This window comes from Penicillium angulare (genome assembly GCF_028827245.1).
Source record: "Penicillium angulare strain IBT 27051 chromosome Unknown utg000004l_segment0_segment0, whole genome shotgun sequence".
Classification (NCBI taxonomy): Eukaryota; Fungi; Ascomycota; class Eurotiomycetes; order Eurotiales; family Aspergillaceae; genus Penicillium; species Penicillium angulare.
The window spans coordinates 6,588,478-6,609,774 of NW_026623163.1; the positions used below are offsets into that span (position 1 = coordinate 6,588,478).

At 46.8% G+C, this 21,297-nt stretch overlaps 10 protein-coding genes across 10 annotated transcripts; 5 read left to right on the forward strand and 5 right to left on the reverse strand.

Moving 5' to 3' along the window:
- Positions 1 to 468: 468 nt before the first annotated feature.
- Positions 469 to 2,065, forward strand: N7478_006360 (B-type cyclin nimE; the record flags this gene model as incomplete). The annotated part of the gene is made up of 3 exons (XM_056922574.1): positions 469 to 477; positions 598 to 1,909; positions 1,965 to 2,065. 3 exons carry the CDS (start codon positions 469 to 471, stop codon positions 2,063 to 2,065), a joined length of 1,422 nt encoding a protein of 473 aa, XP_056780611.1.
- Positions 2,066 to 3,415: 1,350 nt separating this feature from the next.
- N7478_006361 (HIT family protein) lies at positions 3,416 to 4,371 on the forward strand (the record flags this gene model as incomplete). Its single annotated transcript, XM_056922575.1, has 3 exons — positions 3,416 to 3,664; positions 3,867 to 3,960; positions 4,127 to 4,371. The coding sequence occupies 3 exons, from the start codon at positions 3,416 to 3,418 to the stop codon at positions 4,369 to 4,371; spliced, it is 588 nt and encodes a 195-aa protein (XP_056780612.1).
- A 208-nt stretch (positions 4,372 to 4,579) lies between these two features.
- Positions 4,580 to 6,145, reverse strand: N7478_006362 (tRNA (guanine-N2-)-methyltransferase; the record flags this gene model as incomplete). Its single annotated transcript, XM_056922576.1, has 4 exons — positions 4,580 to 4,609; positions 4,665 to 4,789; positions 4,855 to 5,935; positions 6,032 to 6,145. 4 exons carry the CDS (start codon positions 6,143 to 6,145, stop codon positions 4,580 to 4,582), a joined length of 1,350 nt encoding a protein of 449 aa, XP_056780613.1.
- A 620-nt stretch (positions 6,146 to 6,765) lies between these two features.
- Positions 6,766 to 7,679, forward strand: N7478_006363 (uncharacterized protein; the record flags this gene model as incomplete). The annotated part of the gene is made up of 5 exons (XM_056922577.1): positions 6,766 to 7,064; positions 7,250 to 7,296; positions 7,355 to 7,434; positions 7,484 to 7,551; positions 7,604 to 7,679. The coding sequence occupies 5 exons, from the start codon at positions 6,766 to 6,768 to the stop codon at positions 7,677 to 7,679; spliced, it is 570 nt and encodes a 189-aa protein (XP_056780614.1).
- A 718-nt stretch (positions 7,680 to 8,397) lies between these two features.
- On the reverse strand, positions 8,398 to 10,158 carry N7478_006364 (putative histone deacetylase SIR2; the record flags this gene model as incomplete). Its single annotated transcript, XM_056922578.1, has 5 exons — positions 8,398 to 8,580; positions 8,636 to 8,815; positions 8,874 to 9,422; positions 9,491 to 9,801; positions 9,930 to 10,158. The coding sequence occupies 5 exons, from the start codon at positions 10,156 to 10,158 to the stop codon at positions 8,398 to 8,400; spliced, it is 1,452 nt and encodes a 483-aa protein (XP_056780615.1).
- A 315-nt stretch (positions 10,159 to 10,473) lies between these two features.
- On the reverse strand, positions 10,474 to 11,719 carry N7478_006365 (ACL4 family protein; the record flags this gene model as incomplete). Its single annotated transcript, XM_056922579.1, has 2 exons — positions 10,474 to 11,101; positions 11,163 to 11,719. The coding sequence occupies 2 exons, from the start codon at positions 11,717 to 11,719 to the stop codon at positions 10,474 to 10,476; spliced, it is 1,185 nt and encodes a 394-aa protein (XP_056780616.1).
- Positions 11,720 to 12,097: 378 nt separating this feature from the next.
- N7478_006366 (RWD domain-containing protein) lies at positions 12,098 to 12,873 on the forward strand (the record flags this gene model as incomplete). The annotated part of the gene is made up of 2 exons (XM_056922580.1): positions 12,098 to 12,164; positions 12,248 to 12,873. 2 exons carry the CDS (start codon positions 12,098 to 12,100, stop codon positions 12,871 to 12,873), a joined length of 693 nt encoding a protein of 230 aa, XP_056780617.1.
- A 165-nt stretch (positions 12,874 to 13,038) lies between these two features.
- N7478_006367 (LYR motif-containing protein) lies at positions 13,039 to 14,053 on the reverse strand (the record flags this gene model as incomplete). The annotated part of the gene is made up of 3 exons (XM_056922581.1): positions 13,039 to 13,713; positions 13,779 to 13,948; positions 14,005 to 14,053. The coding sequence occupies 3 exons, from the start codon at positions 14,051 to 14,053 to the stop codon at positions 13,039 to 13,041; spliced, it is 894 nt and encodes a 297-aa protein (XP_056780618.1).
- Positions 14,054 to 14,691: 638 nt separating this feature from the next.
- N7478_006368 (E2 ubiquitin-conjugating protein MMS2) lies at positions 14,692 to 15,377 on the reverse strand (the record flags this gene model as incomplete). Its single annotated transcript, XM_056922582.1, has 5 exons — positions 14,692 to 14,752; positions 14,818 to 14,897; positions 14,963 to 15,088; positions 15,156 to 15,235; positions 15,305 to 15,377. The coding sequence occupies 5 exons, from the start codon at positions 15,375 to 15,377 to the stop codon at positions 14,692 to 14,694; spliced, it is 420 nt and encodes a 139-aa protein (XP_056780619.1).
- Positions 15,378 to 15,786: 409 nt separating this feature from the next.
- N7478_006369 (uncharacterized protein) lies at positions 15,787 to 21,164 on the forward strand (the record flags this gene model as incomplete). The annotated part of the gene is made up of 6 exons (XM_056922583.1): positions 15,787 to 15,864; positions 15,925 to 15,991; positions 16,048 to 16,221; positions 16,274 to 16,569; positions 16,625 to 17,714; positions 17,755 to 21,164. The coding sequence occupies 6 exons, from the start codon at positions 15,787 to 15,789 to the stop codon at positions 21,162 to 21,164; spliced, it is 5,115 nt and encodes a 1,704-aa protein (XP_056780620.1).
- Between the last annotated feature and the right edge of the window lie 133 nt (positions 21,165 to 21,297).

Genomic DNA, 21,297 nt, shown 5'->3' on the forward strand with positions numbered 1-21,297 from the left:
ATTCCAGTCCAAGATACCCTTTTCTACATCCCTCCCAACCCCATTTATCCCGGGTCAACCCTCCGGTACAGATTCCACGTGTGATCTGAATACCTCTGAGCCCTTAAATCCCATCTTCTTACGCGTTTTTTTTCTTGGGCCGTTCCCGAGGACCCGACTGTACCACGGATCGCCACTAGATTTGATATCATCATATGTTTGGTGACTCGCGCCTCGCGACACATAACATCTAATATCTACTCAATTACTCCTATTACATCTTTCGCAGGTGCAGTTTGCTTTGCTCAGCCTGCATTTTCACGCTTGGTACGTGCACTTCCACCTCGACCTGTGGTATTTGAGTTCCCCACTGTGGTAGTGTCCACCGGAATGCTGACCTGATCCAAGTAGGACGAGGAGAACTATCAAGCTCTCCCCTTTTAATTCTTTCTTCGCGCTCCCCCTTTCCTTCCCTTCTTGTCTAGCACGATGGCACCGGTAAGCTAATCTTGATCCTAAAGCTTTTGTCTCAAGTGGGATGCGTATTCGTCCTCTTTGAGTACCTTGACGCGTCTGTTCTTTGTGTTCTTTGAGGAGTCTCTAATCCGATATATATAGGCCCGTTCACTCCGCTCACGAGGAACCATGAATGAGAACGATGAGAACGGCCCGTCGACGCGTTTGACGCGAGCCAAGGCCGCCCTCGGCACCGATGGCCCTGCTGATGCAGTCAAGAAACCCATGCAGCCCGTCAAGCGTGCTCTGTCAACCACCAATGGAGTGCAACGTCGTCGTGCCGCGTTGGGGGATGTCAGTAATGTCAAGACCGATGCTATTGAGATCAAGGATGGCAAGAAGCCCGTTGCCGGAAAGACTGCAGTCGCAACAAAGCCTCCCACACAGCCTGGTGCCATTCAAAAGCTTACCCGTCACAACTCGACACGTGCCGGCCTTACCAAGCCACGTACGGAGAGCAACAAGAAGACGTCTGCCACGAAACGCCCCCAGACATCTCTAAAAGAAGTTTCATACCAAGAGGAGGAGCCTCCTCTGAAAAGACTTAGCACACAGAATTCATCGGTGATCACGAAGGGGGCTACAATCAAGGAGGAGGTTCTCATTGAGAAGGCTGGCAAGAAAAAGGAGTCCAAAAAGCAAGAATGGGACAACCTTGATGATGAAGATTTGGACGACCCGTTGATGGCTGCCGAATATGTCGTGGAGATTTTCGAGTACCTTCAAGAGCTTGAGATGGTGACCCTCCCTAACCCCCAGTACATCGAGCATCAGCCAGATTTGGAATGGAAGATGCGAGGCATTCTTGTCGACTGGCTGATTGAGGTTCACACACGTTTCCGTCTGCTCCCCGAGACTCTCTTCCTTGCTGTCAACATCATCGACCGATTCCTGTCAGCCGAGCAGGTCGCTCTCGACCGCCTCCAGCTTGTTGGTGTCACCGCCATGTTCATCGCATCCAAGTATGAGGAGGTTCTGTCCCCTCACGTTGCAAATTTTAGCCACGTCGCCGACGAGACATTTAGCGATAAGGAGATCCTCGATGCTGAGCGTCACGTTCTCCAAATCCTGGGATATAATATGAGCTTCCCCAATCCCATGAACTTCTTGCGTCGCATCTCCAAGGCCGATAACTACGACATCGAAACACGAACATTGGGCAAATACCTCATGGAAATCAGCCTGCTGGACCACAGGCTCATGAGCTTCCCCCAGAGCCAGACTGCTGCTGCTGCCATGTATCTTGCACGTCTCATCCTGAACCGTGGACCTTGGGACGCAACTCTCGCTCACTACGCCGGTTACACCGAAGAAGAGATTGACCCCGTCTTTCGCTTAATGATTGACTACCTACACCGCCCGGTGTCCCACGAAGCTTTCTTCAAGAAATATGCCAGCAAAAAATTCATGAAGGGTGAGTATTCTTCCAATAGATTGTTCAAACTTTCACCGCTAACATATATCGATAGCTTCCCTCATGACCCGCCAATGGGCGAAGAAGTACCACCACTTGTACGTCGACAGCTCGCTCTCGGAGCCGTACACCTATATCAAGGATAGTGAAGAGTAATCACGCCTCTTACGATGTTATGCTAGCCCTGTGTCGCCAATGCCCTCAGCCTTCATGACGAACCCAAGGCTGTCGGCTTGACCAGGGGCTTTTCGAATCCTTCATATGTTGGCATTTCATTGTGCTGGTATCAAATACCTCTTGCATATTCTTACGATTACCTTATCTGTGCGCTTCCGCATTTTTGTTTTGTGACGGGATGGTGTTGTTTGGCGCTCAGTCAGGGGTTTTGTTTTGACTAGGGCTCTTGTTTTATTTTCCTTTCACAATGCATGGGGTGTCTCGCTTCTCGTGTACCCTGATACCTTCATCTTTTCTTTTTCCACTTCTCTTCATCCGCGATTGTGTGACTGGCGTCGGACTATTATTTTGTGCCTTCTCTTCTTCAGATCGGAATTTTATCTCATTGCAGTCATGGATTTATCTTTTTTTGGGTTACTTTGTCTTTCTTAAAGGGTCTCTTGGGAAACATGCTTTGTTTTTTTACTTCATGTACCTCTCATGATGGCTGTTAATATGTCACCGAACATGGCGGGAAAAAAGTCACTGGTGTTGCCAGCGCTGTTCTTTTGGTGGTCAGATTTGAGCTGGAAGAGCTCTGGTCCGAGGCGATCAGGTCTTCCACGTCAGCATGGGGATTGGTTTGGGTTGCGGTAATGAGCGTCCAGGTAGTTCGGTTTCGTGGGTTTGTCTATCTTTTTCTTAGAATAGTTGATTTCTCCGCTGGGTGCTTGGCGTGGTTCCTGACTTCAATTCTGATCTTACTTTGAACTTCTTCGTGCTTTTTAATCCCAGTTATGTACATAGGCCTTCAATTCTTCGGTCAGACGTTCAGAATGTCCTCAATATGTAAAATGAGTCCTGTACTAGGTATTCACCCCCGCAGGTATGTATGTTCAAGTTCAACCGAGGTCCTTTTTTCCCCAAGATTTCGCTCGCACCAAGGTAGTGTGACTCGCCCTGCATGCGACTATATAATCGCCGTCCTGAGTAGGACTCGGAAAATTGTCGCGTCATGCCTGAATATGGTATGGTAGAGAAAGTCTCGTTCAAACACTCATCTGTCACGGTGTATTGATCTCCATTCTTCTCATGTCCATCACCTTAAACCTGGTATCATATAGTAGATTATACCATATGTAGTATGTATATACTATGTACTATGTGTGCAAGCCCTGCACTCAGAGTTCGCCCCGCAAAATAAACCTCCAGGTGCCTTTGCCGACTCAAACCCGCCCGTCTTCCCATCAAACCCAATACATAGCATCATCACCCTGTTCCACGCATTTCTTCGCATCATTGCATTGTTACTATATACCCCAAGCCCTCTTCCCGAGTTTCATGTCCATCATGCCCGAGCGATGTGCATTTTGCGACATCGCCGCCACAAATCCCCCCGCCTCTTTTAGTGAGCACGGGCCAAAGACAGCCGTCTCGGCCTCGGCTGACGCCCCGGACCCAACGGCCTTTATGGTCTTGTCTACAGAACATGTCATGGCATTCATGGATATCATGCCTCTTACTCGGGGTCATGTACTTGTAGCTCCGAGGCGACATTATGAGAAATTGGGGGATATGGGTGTTCTAGCGGGGCAAGAGGTAAGGGATATCGCGATATAGGCTTTAAGCAATGTTGAAACCAGATAAATGCATGGATATGTTTATCCATGCCCAGATGGACGGCCTTTTGGCTTTGTCGTATTCCACAACAGTCGCATTTCATCTCAAAGCTTCAAGCTATTTCAATGCTATTTATCTTACAAATTGGTTTATACATGCTGACGTTTGTATATTTTGACAGATTGGGAAATGGCTTCCTATACTCTCAAGGGCCGTGAACAAGGTCGTCTTCGGGGAAGATCCCGATAGGCATTGGAATGTTGTACAAAATAACGGTATGTGTTATTCCAATTTTAGTTATAGGTCGAGCATTTCAAGGCTCGGACTTTAAGATGAAAACAGGAGTGACACTGCAGCCGTGATCCGTTCCTTACTCAATCCTACATACCTCTGCTTAGGAAAGGAAATTTGAATGAATATTCTATCTAACTAAGATAACAGGAGCCCGTGCTGCACAAGTAGTGCCTCATGTACACTTCCATATTATTCCCCGACCGGTGACAGACGGCGTTCACAGGCCTGGATTTGCCATGTTTGGCCGTGGTCAGCGTTCAGAGCTTGACGACGAAGAAGGTGAGGAACTGTCTCTTGCCATGAGAGCAGAGATGGTAGGGGAGGTTCAACGGATTCAAAGAGAGGAGGGTATCGATCTCTCAATTGACTCCGCCGATCGGGGCAAATTGTGAGTTTAGTGTATATACCATGATGAGCCGCGTTTTGAGTCTTTGGCCTTGGATTCTTTTTGATGTTCAATTTTCTATGAAGTGGTGGTGGTGATGCGCTTTGTATAGAAATGTGCAATAGACAGTCGGGGTTTTGAATCAATAGCCTTGATGCAATTTTGAGGGAATTCTGAAGGCCCCTCTTTTTGTTTTATTCATGTCGACTCCGCAATTATTGTTCGTCTTGAAATTTGTTGAAATACTGCATCAGAAATGTTAGCATTATATACCAAGCGACATATTCCTAAGATATTCACCTTTCGTCGGAATTCGTTGACTTCGCTTGCTGAGACGCCCCGTGCATCTTCCTTGCTGCGTGCCTGTGACATGTCGGAAAATTCACCCTCAGGAAGACGACGATAAGTAATAAGTCGTCGGGCCCCTAAATTCAACCCCGATTAACACTGCAAATTTGAAGACGAAGACCAAGGGGAAATAACCACTCACAGTTGCCAAATGTTTGAGTCGAAACACTAACAACCTCCAAATGCTGGTCCATTGGCACCGGCAACCCAACCTCGTCAATAGCGGTCGGCATCCACATTGCAATGCGACCATTAGTGACGAGAGCTCGTGCCGCGAAAGCGAGAATATCCTTTTGCATAGCTTCAAAACCGTAAGGTCGTTTAGGCGGAATATACCCAGGTCGGTAATAATTAAGGACGCCATCAATCACAACTGGATCCAAAGGCTTTCCGTCGCGAGTTCCAAGAACCCGTAGTCCTTCTCGTACGCCGTAGGGCGGATCGCAAACAATACCATCGAGGAATTTACAATCGCGCAAAGGTGTATTTGTGAGATCGGATGTAAAAGAGTCGACATACTTGCTCACTGTGTTGTATTGCTGGTAATTTCGCAACAGAGCAATATCATTTTTGCTCTTCCGCTCTTCATCCTTTCCGCGGAAGCTTCGCGGATCGATATCCGAGCCCATTGTTAATGCCCCGAAATGAGCAGCAGCAACTAAGAAGCTTCCGGTTCCAACGAAAGGGTCGTAGAAGAGCTTACCAGGAGCTGCGAGTGTCATATTTGCCGTGACGAGACTCAACTCCGCGTCCATTGACGTGGTGCTTATATAGGAGCGTTTCTTCAAATCATACTTGATGATCGCACCCCGATCACTTGATGCAATGTAGCGACCCAGGTAGATCTTCAGCGGGTTGGGATTCTCTGCGATTTCTTGAAGGGTTGCCTCTGTCTGGGCAAGGTACCTTTCCATGACTAGAAATTGCTCGTCTGGGTTTTTTAACTTGACACTTCCCCCAAAGGGTATATAGTGAAATGACTTGAAGATTTCAAGCCTAGAGGATGCACTGCGTTTTCCACAGAAGGTATCCATGTCGAAAGCGAAGGAGACTTTTTGATATTTAGGCCATAAAGGCGCGGATCGCGTCTTGATGTCTGCATGAACCTCATCATAATTTTCGCCGTGGCCCCATAGCTCAAAGATATCTTTGGCTAGAATGCTACGTGCGATGAGTGCACGTGCAGCGGCTTCATCCGGTAGTTTTACGATGCAATATGGTGACTGGCAAGATCTATTAGCAAAAGCTCTAAGGAATTCAGAGCTCGTAATTTTCTGACTAGAAAATAATAAAGCTATTTGGTTCAGTCAGTCACATACATGGTCGTCGTAAAAAATGATTTCGAGGTCCACCCCGACAAGCGTAGCCACGGCTTGGAGTTCTGGGACACGGAAACTCTGATGCCACTGAGCAAGCCGGATGAGATACTCCATACCGACAATCTGTATGATATACCCTACTTGCCAGTGCAATCAGTAATTATATGGAGTTTTCACTTGCCAGATCAAGACATACAGGTGGTGGGGTATGCGGGACTGATTTTTCTTATCGCTTCTCCGATTTGGATCGGATCCACTGATAAAGAACAAAAAACAGACAAAACAAGCTTTATGAGAAGGTCATAACAGCTATACCGGACATTAATGAGCACCATCCTTGACCGCACTCGGGAGACCGGTAGTATAGAACCCCACTCATAAAAGTTTGAACAATATCATGCCCAGTTGTTACGATGTGTGTACCCGTGGACATATAAGGGGCATGAGGCCGCAATGGGGTACTAATACTACCATCTCCCTCTCTCTTTGTCTCTTTGTCTCCTGTCTAGCTTTGTTATTCTCTATTATATACTACCAGCTTTGATTCCGGTCTCTTAGTGAGTCCTAGCTTCTGGTAATAACAGATATCTCATTTATCTTTTATCTCACTAAACCATGAGGTCTTATATGGGGGTTTTTACCCTTTGAATATTTGTTAATATGTACCTCTGGATTTGCTAGTTTATTTTTAGCGCTCGCTAGACTGATCACCGGTTACTCCCAATACCTTCAAAATGACCCCAGCTAAGGTTGCTGCCAATGAAGGCAGAGTTACTCATAACGATATCAAAACCCGCGTCATCAAAACTCGCGTTACCAAAACCCGTATTATTGAGGAGTCAGATAATCCTATCTATCCCCAGAAGAACGCTAAGCCCAGGAATTCACTTACTTCTAATGGCACCCTGCAATTAAAACATCGGCCTGCAGACAAGATTTGGAAATCTATCCCAAAGTTACCAGGAGCTACTGGTAACGACCAGCAGTGTATCACCAATGAGCTTGAGCAGCACACGATTTCTAAAACTCTTGTGTAAGTTTTGACCTACTCCTAGATATTATATGATCAGTACTAAATAAATATAGATTTAAGCCTATATGTGATTGTAAGGATCATAAGGAGGATCCTCGCTACACTACCTTTCGAAACCATGGCCCAATAGTAAGTCTATATAGAGGACACTCCTGGTATTGTCTGCTACTAATATGAATATTCAGGCTATACCCTGTTGTGCTCGCAGATGTCCTTACTGTTACTATATGCTGTACGTTACCTACTAGTACTTGTACCTTTTACAGGTTACCTCAAACATTTAATAATAGCTTTATCTAGGACGAATAATACTATGGTCGTCATGGGCAACAGTGCAATCATTCGGAAGCATATCAAACACGTACACTGTGTAAGTAATGGTCACTTTCAGTTCAGCAACTAGTAATAACTTTTGTTAGGGTCTGAATGTTTCTTTTCCTAGGGTTGGACTTTATGTTGCATCTGAGAAGGAGTCGCAAAGATGGTTGTAAGTATTGCCCCTGGTAGTTACCAATTATTTCAAGTGCTGATCAAAATAGCGCTTTCTGCCCTGAGGTTACTGGTGATGAGGGCACTGATGATGACGATGAGGATACTAGTGACGGGGACAATTAGCCTGAGGGTTCTGGCTATGAACAGCAGTCTAACCGAGTCACTGAAGCTAGCGGAGGATTTTGATGGATTCTTCAATGGTTTTATGAGGTTTTCGGTTTTTTTCTCATGGGTTGTTTAAGTTCGTATCAACCGGTACCTGCCAGATACTTTGTGATGGATGCGTTCTGAGGGATCCCCGAGATTTATGAAGGATTCAAATTAATAGAAGCGAGTTTTTAAAATTCTTATGGATACAAATTACAAGAATAGTCCGAGGGAAGGGAGCTACAGAGAAGGTATTTCTTCTGCATACATCCATACAAAACATCTGGACGAGTTTTGGAGAGGTTATAGACCTTCTATACATTCCAGGGACCTACAGGTCCTACTAGTGCATCACGATGAATCATGGAACAATGAAAGGCTCTTCTGTTTGTGATCTTTACCTAGAATCCTCGATAAATGGATACAGATGTATTCAGTTCATACACAGCGCAATTTGTATTTAATTTTTTTTCCTGAAGACCAGCGAGTTTAATTTTCAAAGGCAATTTCGATTAAAGAAGAAAGACGATTTAATTCCAGATACGCTGATGTTGACTGGTCCATGCGAATCAAGGCCTATCTATCAATATGTCAAGACCAGAAACAGTTGTAAACATCACCTCCCCAGTCATGATATGTTCAGAAAATGGAAGCCAAGACGCCATCAAAAGAAACCATTCCAAAAACACCGCCGTTATGCGCCAACCACTGTAAACACATGTCGTGATTCGTATCCATCTACGGGAGATATTTTTACTTCCTCATTTGGGGGTATCATGGGGTGCTGCAAGCTCCAGCCGGCCCGGCGACAGAGCTCTGAAACCACCACGTCACAGTCGCCCAGAAGATCAATGTCAAAATCGGTGTGTGATACCGGCTATATCAATGTTAGTAGTGAACATCTTGTAGAACTGCTTGGGATGAAATCATACTGTGCGCGATATGTAAATCTGCGGGACGTCGCGTGGCAGGATTCCTGGCACTTCTGCGACAGGAGCCACCTTCAGCGAGGTTCCAATGACGATGACTAAATCAGCTAATTGGCGATCGTGGCCAACAAGGCGACTACCAAACTCGTCTGGGAGATCTTCACCGAAGAACGTAATATCGGGCTGGGAATGGAGTTAGTTGAGGAAATATGATGCCCAAGTCCCGGAGGAGTCACTTTACCTTCATCACACCAGGGGTAGGGATATCATAGTCATCTTCATCAGAGCTTTCATCGTCTTTGCGATCCTTCTGGTTGCCATTTGAGCTCCGTTTGCGCTTAAGCCCTTGAGGCTTCAAGGCATCTTCATCGATTCTCTGGCGACAAGCACTGCATTCAGGAATCTTGCCTTCTTTGATATCGTTGAAAATCGCATTTCCGGCGACTTTGAAGTCGCACTCCACACACGTAGCAGTAGCGAAGGATCCATGACACTGTACCATATTTTCAGCAAGAACGCCGGCGTTCGCTTCAATGTTGTCAATATTTTGAGTATAGTTAGTCAAAAGTTTGCCTTGGTCTTGAAGCAGCTTGATGAATCCATGGGTGGGAGAAAATTTCTTTTCAGTGGGAAGAATGTCCTTTGCGATGGAGAAGAAAACGCTAGGATCTTCTCTGAAGACATGAATATCAAAAACTTCCTGTGGGTCACTAAGGCCCAGATGCGCTAGTTTTGAGTAGAGACCAGTATCCTTTGAACGGAAATCAGGAATACCCAAGCTCGTCGAAATCTTCAAAAATTACAGAATATTAGTATCAAAGCTCTATACCTCGTAGGAAGAAAGGGGAAAGATCGTACACCAGCACCGGTTAACACGATGATATTCTTGGCCTCTTTGAGCAACTTCACAGCATCGTCGATACTGTTGTACTGAGGAAGCTTCGGCCGTCGAGAAAACTCTCTGGAGATAGCAATCGCAAGGAGTTGATGATAAGCTTCATCTGGAGCACCCTCCAGAAAATCAGGCAACTTGATGCCAAAAGCTGTACATAGTTTCTTCGCAGTCACTGTTTCTTGGATGAGAGTCTCTTCAACAAAAGCTGCCTTGCCAATATCATGCAGGCGCTTCCGGTATGCCACCGCTTCCTCTCGGGTGCAGGCACCTGGAACTATATCGCGGTAACAAAATTAGCCTTTTGCGTTCAATAGTGGATTCCAGATAGCGGGATGACCTGGCGTAGAAGGCGCAACGCGTCTTTCTAAAAAAACGCATTCCAATATTGAAGAAAAAGCTTACCATCTTGCAGCTGGTCATCACGCACAAACTGGATGATATCCCCATCGTCAGATAGCGCGTCATCGTCATCTGAGTTGTCGCTGTCAGTTCCGAAGTCGGACAGTGCCTCCAGTGCCTCCTGCAAAGCGCCCGTCTCCGTGTTGGCCGGCGCCGCGACATCCACAGCCTCCACTTCGACCATAGGCATCTTGACCGGATTCTCCCCTCCTGGCGCTGGTACTAAGTCCATGCTGCAGAAATTACTTCTGATCCGCGACGATTTGTTGACTTCTTGTCGATAAAAAGCATCTGCATAGCCGGAACGATGTTTATCCGGGGCCGAGGGGGCTCAAGTGGCGAAGATGAACTTTGGTTCAGGGAAAGATACGCGGGAGGTGGGAATAATGAAGGTGAAGTGTACTTTTTTTATACTTAGGAGGTATCAACAAAGAGAGAAAGGGAAAGAACCGATCCGATCCCAAGACAAAGACTAAGACATAAGATTTATAGACATGCATGCGTTAAGATCATCATTCCACTTTTTGTTTTAAATTGTAACCATCATTCATGAATCAGCCATCTCCTGGTCCTCCTCGTCCGACTCAATATCGAGCTCCCCATCCCATTCTCCGCCCTCTTCATCGCTATCATCCGTGTCTTCTCCGATCTCCTGGTTCATACCCTGGACAAGCTCCAGAGCATGATCCCGGAGGCGCTCATCTTCGTATTGTAAAAGATCAAACAGTTTCAGACTCTGTTTCAACCACTCCCGGCTCGCAACCAATGAAGCATGTCGCGGTGACTCAGCCTCATCATCTTGGACGCTTTTAGGGGCTTCTTGCTTCTCCGCCAGCAGATAGAGACACCAACCGCCAAGATACCAAGCCTCCACACTCTGGTCGTCCTCCAGGATGAGACGTTCGAGGACATCCAAAGCCTCAAGCTCCAGTGTTACTTCCATAAGGAGTCGCGCAAGACTGATTCGCACCGCGAAATCAGGTACTTTGGGATCTTCAGGCGCCAAATCTTTCCACAGACCAACGCTCTTCTTCAAGGCAGCTTGAGCATCTTCCGTTCGCATTTGTGATATCCGGATGGATGCAAGAGTCTGTAGAACTTCCGGTGCCTCCGGTGTAACGGTGATGGCCTCAGTGATAAGTGCCTCGCATCGAGCTTCAGCATCCTCCTCCCAGCTAAAACAAATAACCGTTAGTAATGAACTAGAAACACAGCCAATACTTGGGTAGAACTCACGAAAGATCGGTCATATAGATCTCAGAAACTGCACAGAGGGCATTCGCCAGTTTGGCCTTCTTTTCAGTACATTCGGTTACCTCTGCCGTGCTAGTCTTGCCTTCCAATGACTGCAGAGACTGTCGCAGAGAAGCAACACCCTTTTCAAACCACTGGACACTGTCCGCTCCGCCTGCATCGCTCAATTGAGCCAGCCACAGGAACTTCTCTGCACCTCCACCTTCAGATTCTGGTATAGAACCATCGAGATCTAGTTGGACGGCCTGCAGGAAGTATTGTCTAGCAGTATCGATCTCGCCCAACTCGACATTTATTTCTCCAAGCAGATTTAACGAGGGCAGCTGCGCATTGCCGCCATCTGCTGTGAGTTCTAGAGCCTGCTGTGCATTTCCGAGAGCTTCGTCAACACGACCTGTTTGTAGGAGGATCGTGGCTTGATCGAGTAGTTCGGAGGGAGTTTGGGACATTTTTTGTGTCGAGACTGAGCCACCAGGGCCAAGGACGGACTTTGCGCGGGGTTTGGAGGATTTCTTTTTTTGCGGTCTAGGTTTTCCCATGGCAGTTTTATGCAAAATAGAGGAATAAGAGGTATAACAATAATAAATGATGCCCTTGTATTCAATAGGCACAAAAAATCTAAGTAAGTGGTCAAGTGGGACACCAGATAAAAAAGTTGAAGCTCTCGAACCCGAAATATGGAGCTGTTTGACGGGTTTGCATGCGGGACTGGCAAGATGGGCTTTCATCCACTACAAATCGCGACGGTGATACAATCTTTGCTACTAGATCAATCTTCTTCAAAAAGCCCACGCTCTATACACTCTCCCCGCCGTGATCGAAATTGACTGCTCGGCTACACCACCCTTGTCTTCTTTTCGGGTCCCCGCACAAGAACCATCCGTCACCCCTCCAAATCCGCGGGCGGATAAAGCACAATGGGTCGCGAAGATCAAATCGAAGAGCGAGAAGTTCTTGACTCAATTTTCCCCGATGAGATCACAGGTGAGACTTTACCAGTCCCCTAGGATGAGTCTTGTACTTTGCAAAATGTACATATACTGATTTGCACATTTTTGCGCCACCAGATATATCGGAGACCGCATACAAAGTATCGATAACCCTCGAGACTCCTCCACATGACCCCGAAGAATCTGAGCCACCTGTGATATACCTGGAAGTCTCATATCCAGATGAATACCCCGATGTCGCCCCCGAACTCAACATTTCCGCCCCTCCAAATGCTCCCCGCTACCCACGGTTAGATGTCTACGAGGACCGAGATCAACTACTGCAATCTCTTCAAGAACCAATCGAAGAAAATATGGGAATGGCCATGGTGTTTACGCTTGTGAGCGCTTTGAAGGAAAGTGCAGAAGACCTTATGGTAGAGCGCGCCAATGCCGTGCAGGTGGAGAGAGAGCAAGTTGCTGCTAAGTTGGAGGCAGAGGAGAACGCCAAGTTCCAGGGTACAGTTGTTAACCGGGAGTCATTTTTAACATGGATGGCTGGATTCCAAAAAGAGATTAAGGATGAGGAGCTTCGATTAAAGGAGGAGAAGGAAGCAGAAGACAAGAAGAAAAAGGCCACGAAGGAAGAGAAGAAGCTTACTGGGCGGCAATTGTGGGAAAGAGGATTGGCCAGTAAGGGTGATTATGATGACGAGGATGGTGTGGATGCCATTCCGGTTGATAAGCTCAAGATTGAGGCTTAAAATAATGCATGCATGTATATGTTTATATGAAAATGTTTATCTCTTCACGCCCTGCATGATAATCTTAGAAGTAAGCCTTCAAACATTTTCCCTTCATTTGAAGGTATGTGGAAGTGCAAAACTGGGGTATCATTTCGCGGTATAATACATAAAAATGCTAGATATCTAGCGGGACAGGGAAGAAAGGCGATCTTCATTTTTGGACGAGTTCTTGGCCTCCCTCTCTTTCTCTTCCTTCGCAGCTAGCTTACGCTCCTGAAGCACAACATTCCACATTTTTCTCGCCATTTCTCGATTTTGCCGATCCGAATTGCCGATTTTGGCATAAATGTCATCATGGACAGTTCTGAGTGCGTCCGTCCATGACGATGAGTCTTCAGTCTCTGTCTGAGTGATCTTATCCCATGCGTCTTCGTCCTCAGCAAACAATATGTCCAGCTGTAAACGATCTCTCAAGACGATACGATCCCAACGCTTCTCTAATTTTGCTCGGATAAAGCCAGAGAGGTTCGAAGGCTGCGGCTTCCCCAGACGCAAGAAAGGTATTCCGCGCGCGTTAATCAATGTCGGTACTCGTCGATTACCGCTGACCTTTAAACGTGGGCGTGATAATACCGACGTGGCATTCGGGTGTCGGTATCGAGTCTCTTCTTCATGGCGCTTGACTTCTTGTTTTCGAGCTTCTCGGGGAGATATGGGCTTTGGAGGTACCGTTTTGCTGATCTGCCTTTGCGACGCAGCATGCTCTTGTTTCATAGACTTGGCTTGCATGAGGATTGTGGCAATTTGCTGTTCATCTTGTTTGTTCCCTTGGGATGCGGAATGTAGTAGATCGAGGGACTATCGGCGAACCAATTATTAGCACTGACCATGACTGAGCGAGGTGAAGATCAGATAGATCATACTTGATAGCCGGCTTTCAAAGCAGAGGTTATTTGCGATGGGCTTTGGAGCGTTTTGTATCTGTGGAATCTCTGTTTGGCAAGATGCTTGATCTCGCCCATCCAAGGCGCATTAGCCGTTGATTGAGAGTATTGGGTGCATTGTCGCAAAAGGGCTCTATATAGAGCCAGACCTGGAAGGAAACTTGTTAGTCGCGATTGTTGGAATGCAGCAAGCAATCGGTCTTACAAGCGAAGCGATGAACCCCCGAGTATTTGGGTAGGAGCACCTTATGCATTCCGTAAGGTTCAGGGTACAAGCGTGGAATCTTGCGCTGTCAAGGCTGCGATAACATGTGATTATCAACATGGCACGTGACCATATTTACGAATGAATCATGGATTCTATAGAGAAAAATAATATACTGAACATACAGTTTATAATATCTCATGTTATTTTTTCAGATCTAATTGACTGCCCCCAGAGGTATATGCGTGCCATTGCTTGGGTGAGCAATGGAACAATCTTGATGTTGTGTTAGGTGCGCGGTCATGTATGCGAGAGCTTTCCTTTTTTGTTTGCTAATTTGACTAAATCCTGAGACTTAGGATACAAGTAGTCGTATCAACTTTGCAGGAAACAGCATGCGGGTCTTACTTCAATGAAAATTGAATGTTCTACCAACACTGTTGGTGGTTACAGTAGACATTCGACAGGATTCGGATAAGGCATGCGAACTACGATTTACAACGGATATGAACACGAACTGGGTTTCAAATAGGGCTTCAAAGGAAACCACGCCGATGCTAATATGCAAAGACTATACACGCTCTAAGATAATCACGGCCGTAATAAAGAAGAAAAACAAGCAAATAAACCTCGAGGGACATAACCGCAGTACTCCGGATTCCTACTGTATCCTATGTAAATGCAGGCTTAGAAAGTAGAGCCCTCTGGGGGCTGAGGCATTTTCTTGTGCTGGGGGAGGGCCATATATCTTGAGAAAGGAATGTCAGCATCAGCTATAAAGACCGGAGCCAAATTCAGAGGAAAATTACTGACCTGCGGAGTTCAATCAGGACCGTCTCCATGGTGTAATCCCGTTTCCACTGAGCAAGACATGGAAGTTTGGATGGGTCGACCTGGTACACAATTGAAAGTATTAATCATGAGAGTTTTGTTCATCCGATTTCCATTTATTGCGTACCTTGCCCGATCGCTGGTCGACACAAGGGACGTTTACTTGCGAAGAGAATTGGAGAGTAGGGGGGTTGTCTGGGTAATCGGGTCCGCAATGGATGTTCACGCTGTATATGCGGTTCTCATGCACGCTCTATAGCAAGATAATGTTTAGTTATTTGGCACGCGATGAAAACAGTATCGGAGCGGGGTAGACTAACGTGGGGAGGTCCGAGGATTGTGCCGTTCCAGTTGCTCATCATCATGTCTTCACCGTCAGCGAGACCGTATGAACAAGCCTCTGCAATTGTCGAAAACAAAAGAGGTTAGTATATGGATGCCATTGTATCATGAGGAATCGATGTTGTACCTGCGCCTTGTCCCTTCTCTCCCTTCTCCAGCTCCTCCAGGAGCCTAAAGTTTCGCGGAACCTTGGCAGACATTATGGAAATGTCGTACCGGAGTAATACCGAGTAAAAGAAGGTAAGAATCCGAGGGGAAAGGATTCGTGATGAATGAGGAGGGGCACTTTCTTCTCTTAATCCGCAATGACTTAATGACGGCGGCGGTCACGTGTGATATGGGTCTTATCGTGGATTGCTTGGCACTTTCGGAGATGCCACGGGGATTTGTTGACTTGCACCTTAATTCACAGTGAGCTTTCCCGAAAATACATACGATCGGGTCATGAAATTTGTATGATTTTTGAACGTGCAGTACATGCGAGTGATAAACGTGGCAAGAATTTCCGAAGGGTCCGAGTTTAAGAGCTCCCTGTCCCGTTGACACGGGGAGCGGCCAGAAGTAACGACAGCATTGGCTATGCGTTGATACAACTGTCTTGTATTGGAAATGTCATCTCAATTCTTACAGACAGAGCTTGCCAATCTCATACAAGAGTCAAGGCGGAAGAACTCTGATTTACGAAATGTCAGTCCAACTTCTATGAGTGATACATGCAAAAGGATTAAGATTGCTAACTTGGTACAGGCAGCAGAGCAATCATTGAACGAGCTGAAGGCGCTGCCTTCAACATCAGAAGCTCAAATAGCTGCAGGTATGTTTCTCCTATACTACAGAGAAGCTATAAGACCTGTCTAAATGACGATATAGATCTCGTCCGCAAACCAACTTTTGTCGAGCCTTTCATCATCGCATGTCATACACGGCATGCGAAACTTGCCGGAATTGGCGTAGTATGTCTTCAAAGGCTCATCGCCTCAAGGGCGCTGCCATCCCATCGCCTGAAAGATGTTCTTGCTGGCTTACGAGAGACGACAAACTTGAGTAAGCGATATTAAGATAATAATCGGTTGGGACAAACACTGACACTGGGCAGGCCTTGATATCCAGTTGAAAATCTTGCAATCTTTGCCTTCACTTTTGCAATATTACTCTAATGAGCTGAGCGGAGACCTTCTTGCAAACACATTAGAGATATGTGCAACTTTGCAGGCAAGCAAAACGTTAGCAGTCAGTAGTACGGCGGCTGCGACTCTTCAACAACTAGTGGTCTCAACATTTGACAGAGTGTCGGGCGAGGATAGGCTTGCAGATGATGCAAAATCTACCAAGACTGTAAAAGTTGACGGGCAATTTGTTGAAATTGGACAATTTGCATACGATGCTTTGCAGGTCAGTCCACTCACTCCTTGCTGTTACTATCTTCTACTAACAAAATGTCTTAAAGGTCCTGGATGATCTTTGTCGTCTAGTCGATGGAGATCAATTGAAATTTCTCCGAGCACGGGCTCCGGCACCGGCTTTTGTCCTCGAACTGATTGAGGGTATTATATTGAATAGCGGCCGTCTCTTTGTCGACCATCCTGAACTGTCTCAAGTGCTACGGGTCCGTTTAGTGCCGCTTATTGTTCGATGTTTATCCGAGAAGACTTCGTTTGCGCTGACAGTGCGGGTATCTCGTATACTTCTTGTCCTTCTAAAGCGCCACATGTCTCTCCTGATCGCAGAATGCGAGATGGCTCTTGGTCTTCTGACTCACTTACTTGAACCAGATGGAACAACACCATGGAAACGAGTGTTGTGCATGGAAGTTTTTCGTGGTCTCTATTCTGAACCGGGCGTTGTTCGACAGATTTACTCTCTTTATGATGGAGAGGAAGGCAGGAAGAATATCCTGAGAGACCATATGGCCTCTTTTGTGCGCCTGGCCTCGGAAAAACCTTCATTGATTGGGGTTAGCAACCAATCAACTATACCGTTGCGCGCAGAGCATTCACGATCGACAGAGGATCAGATTGCCCTGGAGACCGGCGGTGTTGCAGGCGTCATTGGGACCTCAGTTCCCCAGACAGAGCTCAGGGTTCCTGGTATAAGCAGCCAATGGAGTGTTGTGCGGACGCCATATATCGAAATCCTCGACAAAACTGAACCTTTGTTGCCCCCAGAGACCTACATTTATAGTTTGGTGCTCAACTGTATCAGTACTTTCGCTGAAGGACTTGCCAAATTCATTCTGCCCCTCACGGTTCCAGATCTGAAGCAAAAACGAAAGAACCGACTGATTAATAGTCCAGGGCCTGATTCAGCTAGATCCTCTCAAGATTTCCAAACTTCCGATACTGGAAATATACAGGCAGCCCTTTCACAAAAGAAATCATCTGTCCCGATCAACCCGTTGGATCTGCAGTCTCATAATCAGTTTTCCTCCATTAAAACGTGCGCCGCGATCATTGAGAATTGCTGGCCAGCTGTTCTTGCAACCTGCTCTACGTTTTTGCATGCCTCGCTTGACGATGAATTCTATCGCAATCTCGTTCGTGCATTTCAGAAACTAGCCCATGTTGCAGGTCTTCTTAGACTCTCCGTTCCCCCGGGACGCGTTTCTCACAACGCTTGGGAAAGCTGCCATGCCTGCAAGCACCGCAAATTCCAAGATGCAGACCCCTGGAGCATCGACGGCAACAAAGTCGCAGGGCACCAATGAATCGATGAAAAACCGAAAAAGCACCGACTCGTCGAGGAACGGTTCATTTGCCGTGGAATCCTCCGGGTCTACTGCGGACGGCACACCTGTGTTTCTCAGTACCAGGAATCTTCTGTGTCTTCGTGCTTTGATTAATCTTGGAATTGCTTTAGGTCCGACCTTGGATCAATCAGCTTGGTGTATTCTTCTGGAAACATTGCAATATACCGGCCTTGTCATTGGCACATCATCAAGCGCAATGATCAAGTCGGCAAGTGGTGTGGAGAATTCGAGCATGTTGGGTAATGATGTTCCTACAGCTAACCTCGGAACTGAAGTTATCGCTGTGCAAGCGGCCTCTGCGAAATTATTTGAAAGCACCAATGACTACCCTAGTGATTCTTTTCAAGATATTCTCCTTGCTCTGTTGAACCTGTCCGCATTCACCGCACAGGATGAGCAAGTTGACCAGGTTCAGCAGGTGTCTGAGACACCGAGCTCACCCCAGTCCTCTCGAAACCCTGGACGCCTTAATCAAAATGCTCGACGGGTGTCGCACAATGTGGGCAAAGCCAGAATGCAAGACGAGGAACTTAAGTTCGTGTTGGAAAAGGGTAACGAACTAGCTCGAGCAAATCTCGAGAGACTATCATCATTGGACGAAACGGATGGACGGGCTTGGCAAGTATTGACCCAAAGCCTTATTTCGACATCCGCAAACACGGCCATTAGTCCCAATCTCCGCCTGCAGGCCAGCGGAATTCTGAACTCTTTGGTGTTCCTCACAATGAAATCTAGAGATAGTGATGACGAGGAGACCCAGAATAAGGTACAGATGAGGAATCTTCAAACCCTCAAGGATCAAGTCACTACGCTTTATGGGTCAGAACTTCCGTCCGCCAAGTCTCTCCCAATCACGGTGGTGGAGATTCATGAGCAGAGCCTGGAGTCTCTGCAGAACATTCTCGAGCAGTACGCCGAAACATTTAAAGATGGATGGAACGTCGCTTTTGATTTGATATCCGGTGTTTTCCAAGGGGTCTCGAAGGTGGAGGCGGGCGACCGGCTCTCCACCACCATGGAGCGCAGATCATCTGGGCTTCCATCTGGACCTCGATTAGTTCGCGCTGCATACAAGTCGCTGCATCTAGTTGCATCAGACTTTCTTTCCCTACTCCCAGCGCCTTGCCTGTTGAGCCTAGTCGACTCGCTTTCGAGTTTCGCTTCTCAAAAACAGGATTTCAACATCTCGCTCACGACTACGTCCTTTTTCTGGACAGTCTCGGATTTTCTACAAGGCCAGATTGAAGAATTCTCAATAGAAAGCCATGTGGATGCTTCTGTCACTGAAGAGACTCTGAGTGACCTCGCACGATCTGAAGATCCGTCTGTGTCAAGGAATTCACTCTGGCTTTTATTGCTGCTTAGAAACGTGGATATTACAACGGACGACAGGTCGGAAATTCGAAACAACGCGATACACACCCTTCTCAGGATATTTGATGCTTATGGACAACAACTTTCTCCAAAGGCGTGGCGTTTGTGCCTCAATCGTGTACTCTTCCTAATGGTGGAGAAGATTGAGAAGACACTAAATCAGCCCAAGATTGTAAAGGGTGATCTCAAGTCCTGGGTGGATACAACGGTCGTGATGATCAGAGGAGTCTCAAATCTAATTACAACTTTCTTTGATACCATTGCGAGCGACGACAAATTCGATCAGTCTTGGACTCGATTCGTCAAATACTTTCAAGCCTTGGTTGGCATGCGACATCTTGAATTCAACGAAGCTGCATTTGCCAGTCTCTCGGCCATACTTGTCAGAGTACAGTCACCCAGTGGGATAAGCAAGAGCGCTCTTCACTGTGCCTGGAATCTTTGGCTTGGTGGGCACCCAGCTGAGGATGAAGCAAAGCTGAACCTGGAACGCCCCAATCAAGATGCTGCATTGGCTTATATACAGAGCTTTCAGCAGGTGTATCGTTTGTACAAAGATGACTTGAGCACCGAAGATACGAAGAAAGTTCTCCGTCATCTCCAATTACTGGCGTGGAACTCGGTCTCTTCTCCATATTCGCCAGATATCGATCGTCCTTCCGAAGTCCAGGTGCTGGTTATTGAATGTATCAAGGCTTTGTGTCTTGAGCAGAAACAATCCCAGGCTGCAATCCTCTTATGTCTTGCAGAGCTTTCTGCTTCAGCACTGACGAAATGGAGTCTGGGAACCGATTCACGGAGACCTAGTTTTGTGTCCCTTTCGAAGAAAGCAATTGACCTTGTCAGCTGGTATGTCGCCGAATTCGGCATTCAACAAGACATTTTCACAAATGGTGCGCTCGCAACAACACTTGATCGTCTCAGCTTGCCAATTACCCAAAAGTACACATGGGAAGGCAAAGAGCGCGAGCCATACCTATGGCAGAAAGCCACAACTGTGTCATTGAACGTTCTCCAAGTTTCTGTCCCCTACATAGAAGAGCAATACTCTGAAAAGAATTCGACAGAAACAGCACGGTTCTGGCAACATGTTGTGGATATCACCTCCGGAATTGTCTCAGCCCACGGATTCCAAGCACAGCAGCTACCGAACGCCAGAATCCTGAGCGATGAATCTTTCGATATTGACGCTTTTACCCGATTGAAAACATTGATTCTCCCCTCACTCGGCGCATCTGCTATTCCAAGCTCTATTCGCAATGACTTCGCGTATGCTCTGTTCGATTCTACATTCATATATCCACCTCAGCGACTTGATTTGCCAGCGACAGCGATTGGCAAGACTCCCCTCAAGGATTTCTACAAGATTCGGGCCGGTCGTACCTTCGACCCACCTCCAACTCTGCGTCCAAGGATGGCTTATACGCTCATAGATACCCTCTTTGAGCTTGCCACAAGTTCGGAGGCCACTAACGCGTCTACTCCATGCCCGCGGACATTGCTCGCTCAATCCGCAACTCCATATATCCTTCTTCGTTGTGGCATGTCTCTGAAAGCCTTCATCGCCGATCAGCCTTTACGCGGTCTGATGCCTCAGCCCACGCTTGCACGCAAGGCCCTACTCCATCTCCTTGGTCATATGATTCAGCTTAAGAGTGAGCCTTCGGCTGTTCCGGATCCACCCGCCTTGAAGACAGTATCGACGATTGCCTCCCATGACAAAGAACCGCTTCACCACCGGAAACATCTTGAGTGGCTGTATCCACTCGTTGTCAGGGCAATCCAGGTGGCGGGTAAGGAGCGCGATGATGGGAAGGTTCTCCAAACCTTGGTTAATGTGTTGGAGGAGACTGGACGTTTCGAGTAGACTAGTATTGCTTTGTTATATACAATTTTCAATGTATATGGATCTATTCCCTTATTCTACTATGTATTATCTACTTCGGTTTCCCAAGTAACAAGCATAATAGATAGACTAAGCTCTATATAAAATTTACACC